At 42.2% G+C, this 6,921-nt stretch overlaps 1 protein-coding gene and 1 long non-coding RNA gene across 5 annotated transcripts in view; both read left to right on the top strand.

Annotated features, from left to right (window-relative positions):
• Positions 1-6,921, top strand: part of LOC115182477 (collagen alpha-1(XIV) chain) — a 161,616-nt gene that overhangs the window by 9,594 nt on the left and 145,101 nt on the right. For all 4 annotated transcript variants that reach the window (XM_029744077.1, XM_029744076.1, XM_029744078.1 and 1 more), the window contains exon 2: positions 6,647-6,802. In XM_029744077.1, coding sequence (XP_029599937.1) covers positions 6,647-6,802 — 156 coding nt within the window. The remainder of the gene's footprint in view (positions 1-6,646; positions 6,803-6,921) is intronic.
• Positions 5,169-6,364, top strand: LOC115182478 (uncharacterized). Its single transcript, XR_003873752.1, has 2 exons — positions 5,169-5,246; positions 6,070-6,364. It is a non-coding gene; the product is annotated as an uncharacterized LOC115182478 (long non-coding RNA).

Below are 6,921 nucleotides of genomic sequence, written 5' to 3'. Positions count from 1 at the left end.
CGGCAGGGAAACATATGATAACATTGCAAAAGCAAGTGAAGTATAATCAAAAGTGAAATAAACTATAAATGACAGTAAACATTACACTCACTGAAGTTTCAAAAGAATAAAGACATTACAAATGTCATATTATGTGTATATTTACAGTGTTAAATAAGTATACATATGGTTGTATTACAATGGTGTTTGTTCTTCACTGGTTGCCCTTTTCCTTGGGCAACAGGTCACAAATCTTGCTGCTGTGATTGCACGCTGTGGTATATGACCCAGGAGTTTATCAAAATTGGTTTTGTTTTTTCGAATTCTTTCCGGTCTGTGTAATCTGAGGGAAATATGTGTCTCTAATATGGTCATACATTTGGCAGGAGGTTAGGAAGTGCAGCTCAGTTTCCACCTCATTTTGTGGGCAGTGTGCACATAGCCTGTCTTCTCTTGAGAGCCAGGTCTGCCTACGGCGGCCTTTCTCAATAGCAAGGCTATGCTCACTGAGTCTGTACATAGTCAAATCTTTTATTTTCTCATTTTTGGTTGGGTTAATTGTGTTGCTGTCCTGGGGCTCTGTGGGTGTGTTTGTGTTTCTGAATAGAGCCCCAGGACCAGCTTGCTTAGGGGACTCTTCTCAGGTTCATCTCTCTGTAGGTGATGGCTTTGTGTGGAAGGTTTGGGAATCACTTTCCTTTTAGGTGGTTGTGGAATTTTACGGCTCTTCTCTGGATGTTGATATTAGCGGGTATCGGCCTAATTCTGCTCTGCCTGCAATATTTGGTGTTTAAGTTGTACACGGAGGATATTTTTGCAGAATTCTGCATGCAGAGTCTCAATTTGGTGTTTGTCCCATTTTGTGAATTCTTGGTTGGTGAGCGGACCCCAGACCTCACAACCATAAAGGCATTGGGTTCTATAACTGATTCAAGTATTTTTAGCCAGATTCTAATTGGGATGTCGAGTTTTTATGTTCCTTTTGACGGCATAGAAAACCCTTCTTGCCTGTCTCTCAGATTGTTCACAGCTTTGTGGAAGTTACCTGTGGCGCTGATGTTTAGGCCGAGGTATGTTTAGTTTTTGTGTGTTCTTGGGCAACGGTGTCTAGATGGAATGCGTATTTGTGGTCCTGGCGTCTGGACCTTTTTTGGAACACCATTATTTTGGTCTTACTGAGATTTACTGTCAGTTATTGTTTTGTTGTGTGGAGAGTTGTGTTATTGTCTTGTTGTGGTGGTGTGGAGAGTTGTGTTATTGTCTTGTTGCGGTGGTGTGGAGAGTTGTGTTATTGTCTTGTTGCGGTGGTGTGGAGAGTTGTGTTATTGTCTTGTTGTGGTGGTGAGGAGAGTTGTGTTATTGTTTTGTTGTGTGGAGAGTTGTGTTATTGTCTTGTTGTGGTGGTGTGGAGAGTTGTGTTATTGTCTTGTTGCGGTGGTGTGGAGAGTTGTGTTATTGTCTTGTTGCGGTGGTGTGGAGAGTTGTTTTTGTGTCTTGTTGCGGTGGTGTGAGAGTTGTGTTATTGTCTTGTTGCGGTGGTGTGGAGAGTTGTGTTATTGTCTTGTTGCGGTGGTGTGGAGAGTTGTGTTATTGTCTTGTTGCGGTGGTGAGGAGAGTTGTGTTATTGTCTTGTTGTGGTGGTGAGGGAGAGTTGTGTATTGTTTTATTGTGTGGAGAGTTGTTATTGTCTTGTGCGGTGGTGTGGAGAGTTGTGTTATTGTCTTGTTGAGTTGTGTTATGACATAGCTTCAGTGAAACTATATGGTTCCTGTGGGTCAATCTCTCACAACTCTACATATGAACATTCCAGCGTGGAACAAGAAGCCACACGCCTGTAGCATGATCTCAGATTCCACTCCAATGTGGCAGCAAAAATATTACATCCGTTTTCTTAATATTAGTATTTCGTTTTTATGGTGGAGCTCATGTACCACAGCCCCACCACTCTAATGACTTTATATTAGTATTTAGTTTTTATGGTGGAGCTCATGTGCCACAGCCCCACCACTCTAATGACTTTATATTAGTATTTAGTTTTTATGGTGGAGCTCATGTACCACAGCCCCACCACTCTAATGACTTATATTAATATTTAGTTTTTTATGGTGGAGCTCATGTGCCACAGCCCCACCACTCTAATGACTTTATATTAATATTTAGTTTTTATGGTGGAGCTCATGTCCACAGCCCCACCACTCTATGACTTTATATTAATATTTAGTTTTTATGGTGGAGCTCATGTGCCACAGCCCCACCACTCTAATGACTTTATATTAGTATTTAGTTTTTATGGTGGAGCTCATGTACCACAGCCCCACCACTCTAATGACTTTATATTAGTATTTAGTTTTTATGGTGGAGCTCATGTGCCACAGCCCCACCACTCTAATGACTTTATATTAGTATTTAGTTTTTATGGTGGAGCTCATGTACCACAGCCCCACCACTCTAATGACTTTATATTACTATTTAGTTTTTATGGTGGAGCTCATGTACCACAGCCCCACCACTCTAATGACTTTATATTAATATTTAGTTTTTATGGTGGAGCTCATGTACCACAGCCCCACCACTCTAATGACTTTATATTAATATTTAGTTTTTATGGTGGAGCTCATGTACCACAGCCCCACCACTCTAATGACTTTATATTAATATTTAGTTTTTATGGTGGAGCTCATGTACCACAGCCCCACCACTCTAATGACTTTATATTAGTATTTAGTTTTTTATGGTGGAGCTCATGTACCACAGCCCCACCACTCTAATGACTTTATATTAATATTTAGTTTTTATGGTGGAGCTCATGTACCACAGCCCCACCACTCTAATGACTTTATATTAGTATTTAGTTTTTATGGTGGAGCTCATGTGCCACAGCCCCACCACTCTAATGACTTATATTAGTATTTAGTTTTTTATGGTGGAGCTCATGTACCACAGCCCCACCACTCTAATGACTTTATATTAGATTTAGTTTTTATGGTGGAGCTCATGTGCCACAGCCCCACCACTCTAATGACTTTATATTAGTATTTAGTTTTTATGGTGGAGCTCATGTACCACAGCCCCACCACTCTAATGACTTTATATAGTATTTAGTTTTTATGGTGGAGCTCATGTGCCACAGCCCCACCACTCTAATGACTTTATATTAATATTTAGTTTTTATCGTGGAGCTCATGTACCACAGCCCCACCACTCTAATGACTTTATATTAGTATTTAGTTTTTTATGGTGGAGCTCATGTGCCACAGCCCCACCACTCTAATGACTTATATTAGTATTTAGTTTTTATGGTGGAGCCTCATGTACCACAGCCCCACCACTCTAATGAATTATATTAATATTTAGTTTTTATGGTGGAGCTCATGTACCACAGCCCCACCACTCTAATGACTTTATATTAGTATTTAGTTTTTATGGTGGAGCTCATGTACCACAGCCCCACCACTCTAATGACTTTATATTAGTATTTAGTTTTTATGGTGGAGCTCATGTACCACAGCCCCACCACTCTAATGACTTTATATTAGTATTTAGTTTTTATGGTGGAGCTCATGTACCACAGCCCCACCACTCTAATGACTTTATATTAGTATTTCGTTTTTATGGTTGAGCTCATGTACCACAAGCACCCACCACTCTAATGACTTGGCCCACATTTGGTTTTGGTAAAACTTGACAATCAAATAACCTTTTTCTGAATGTTCTGTAATGAGTTGATAATTACTTTACAGGCTGTTATTATTAGTGTAATACGGGACCTAACGGGGGGCCTGTAGTTAGTCAGCTCTCCTCTTGCCATTAGGTCAGACACAGGGACACAGACTAAACATTCACCTTGCGTCTCTCAGCAGCAGTCTTGGACTGACCAGATGGAATGTGTCCCGTTGAGGACTCTCTGTCTGTCTGTCTGTCTGTCTGTCTGTCTGTCTGTCTGTCTGTCTGTCTGTCTGTCTGTCTGTCTGTCTGTCTGTCTGTCTGTCTGTCTGTCTGTCCAGCCCAGCCCAGCCCAGCCTGGCCCAGTCTGCTGTGTTTGATGTGTAGACTGGGGCCGTGCTACTGGGAGCAGTGATAAACTGAAGCCATCAGCTGCTTTGCTCTTTCATGTGCAGCTCAAACAGGGTCCACACACTGAGGCTTTCAATTGAGAGCCAGCCAGCCGGGGCAAGAAAACCAAGGGGGTAAACTTCTGACTAAACTTAAGTGGCTTTTCTTCAGGATCCCTGAAATTAGGACATGTAGGAGTCTCCCATGCCTCAGCTTTGACATTGGGATTCTGCTGTGTCATGGTGATTGGGGACTCATGACACCATGGTTTTAGTTTAGCTTGTCCCCTGCAGGTCTTTACTCACTACTCAATGTCCTCTAGAGGGTTCTCACTTTAACCTGGGGGTTCCTTTGATGGTGGTGACTGTAGGAAGAGGTGGAGGGAGGGATGAATAGGAGGCAGGCAGGCAGAGACGACAGACAACTCTCAACACAGTGGGTGGTGGTTGTTTGTTCTGCTGAAAGTAAATAAAAGAAGAAGCTCCCATAACAACCCTCTCCTCTCCTCTCCTCTCCCTTCCCCTTCCCTCCCGCTCACCCTCCTCCCCTCCCCCCTCCCCCTCGTCCGCTTCCTCTCCTCGTCCTCTCCTCTCCTCTGCCTCTCCTCTCCTCTCCTCTGCCTCATCCTCCCTCCCCTCCTCATCCTCTACCACTCTCCTCTATCCTCTCTTCATTCCCTTCCCCTCCTCTCCCTTCCCTTCCCTCCCTCCTCTCCTCTCCCTCTCCTCTCCTCTCCTCTCCCTCCCCTCCTCTCCTCCTCCTCATCCTCTCCATCTGCACTCTTCCCTCCCTCCTCCCTTCCTATCCTTCTCTCCTCTCCTCTCCTCTCCTCCTCTCCTCTCTCTCCTTTTTCTCATCTTCCCTGTCCCCCTCCTCTCCCCTCCTTCCTCATCCTACTCCTCTCCTCTCCACTCTCCTCTCTCCTTGCCCTTCCCCTTTCCCCTCCCTCTACCTCTCCTCTTCTCCTCTCCTTTAAAAATGATTGTTCAGGAGACTCAAAGGCAAATTTAAACAGACCTGAGCCAGCAAGGTAATCCTCAGAGGACGAACATCAATAAATTAATCTTTAGATAATTCATTACTATTACAAATGACAAAACTCCATTATTTGAATGTAGTTGTTTTATAATTCCTCCAGAGTTGATTGTTTGATGTCTGGAAGGTGTTTGAACTTCACAGAACATCCATCACTTCTATCACTTCACTGCTGGAAGGTAATACAGCACGACTGTCTGCACTGCCCCAATACAATACATTACAATACAATTACAATACATTACATTGCAATACAATACAATACATTACAATACAATACAATGCATACATTACCATACAATACAATACATTACCATGCAATACCGTGCATTACAATACATTGCATTACGATACAATACATTACCATACAATACAATGCAATACAATACAATGCAATACAATACAACACAATACATTACAATACATTGCAATACAATATTTTACAATACAATACATTACAATACAATGCAATACAATACATTACAATACAATACAATGCAATACATTACAATACAATACATGAACATACAATACAATGCAATACAATATATTACCATACAATGCAATGCAATACATCGCAATGCAATACATTACATTACAATACAATACATTACAATACATTACACTACACTACACAACAATACAATGCATTACATTATAATACAATACATTGCCATACAATACAATGCAATACAATATATTACCATACAATGCAATGCAATACATCGCAATGCAATACATTACATTACAATACAATACATTACAATACATTACACTACACTACACAACACTACATTACAATACAATGGCGTATGTTAAATAAAGGAATGTCTTGAGAGAGGGGATGGGGTAGTCCTCTACACTGCAGTTGTAGTCCTCCCTAAACCTGATTTATTGACTGCTGCGGAATCCTTCCATTAACCCAGTGTGTTGGAGTGTGTGTGTGTGTGTGTGCGTGTGTGTGTGTGTGTGTTTAACAACTAAAACTCTTATCTCTCCCAGAGCTGGCGTCTAGAGAGGTCGATTTCCCACGCACTCTAAGCTGAAGTCTGCCTGGTCTGGACAGCGTCCCACCGTGGTAGAATCTCTTCTACAGCCTTTTTTCTGCTGCTTCCTTCTCAAAAACAAGTGATGTTAAAAAACACCACTTATCTGGGATGATACAGCAACAGCATTAGTGTTACAAACAGACTGCTTAATGTCTCTGTCCTTTACATTATGCGTCTGCTGTGTGATGTCGTTTCTGTCTCTCTGTTCTATAGTGTGAATGTTCAATAAAAACTTACCTTGACAAATACCATCTGGAAAGGTTTCTTTCTTTCCCATATTTTGAAGTACATTTTGCATTAATGTTGTTGTCTTGGACCAAATCGGCACACCAAAAGTCTCCCGATATTCACGTTGTCATTCATGGACTCTGACCGAATGTTCCCTCTACTTATCTCCATTCTTGGCATATTGTTTTCTGATGTCATTTTCTCCCGCTGTCTGGTTGTCCTGCAGTGGAGCTGTTTGTCTGTACGACTCAGGCCATAGCTGACATAGTGATCCATGTTCTCCTGTATTACCCTCTTTCCAGCAGATCCTTTTGTCTGTACGACTCAGGCCATAGCTGACATAGTGATCCTGGTGGATGGATCCTGGAGCATCGGCAGGCTCAACTTCCGCTTGGTCCGCATGTTCCTGGAGAACCTGGTCAACGCTTTCAGCGTCGGGATCGACCAGACCAGGATAGGTAAGCAGTAGCATCACTGTCTGTTATTGACCAGGATAGGTAAGCAGTAGGATCACTGTCTGTTATTGACCAGGATAGGTAAGCAGTAGCATCACTGTCTGTTATTGACCAGGATAGGT

Source organism: Salmo trutta, unplaced genomic scaffold, assembly GCF_901001165.1.
Source record: "Salmo trutta unplaced genomic scaffold, fSalTru1.1, whole genome shotgun sequence".
NCBI classification, from domain to species: domain Eukaryota; kingdom Metazoa; phylum Chordata; class Actinopteri; order Salmoniformes; family Salmonidae; genus Salmo; species Salmo trutta.
This window is presented reverse-complemented; position numbering and strand designations above follow the sequence as displayed.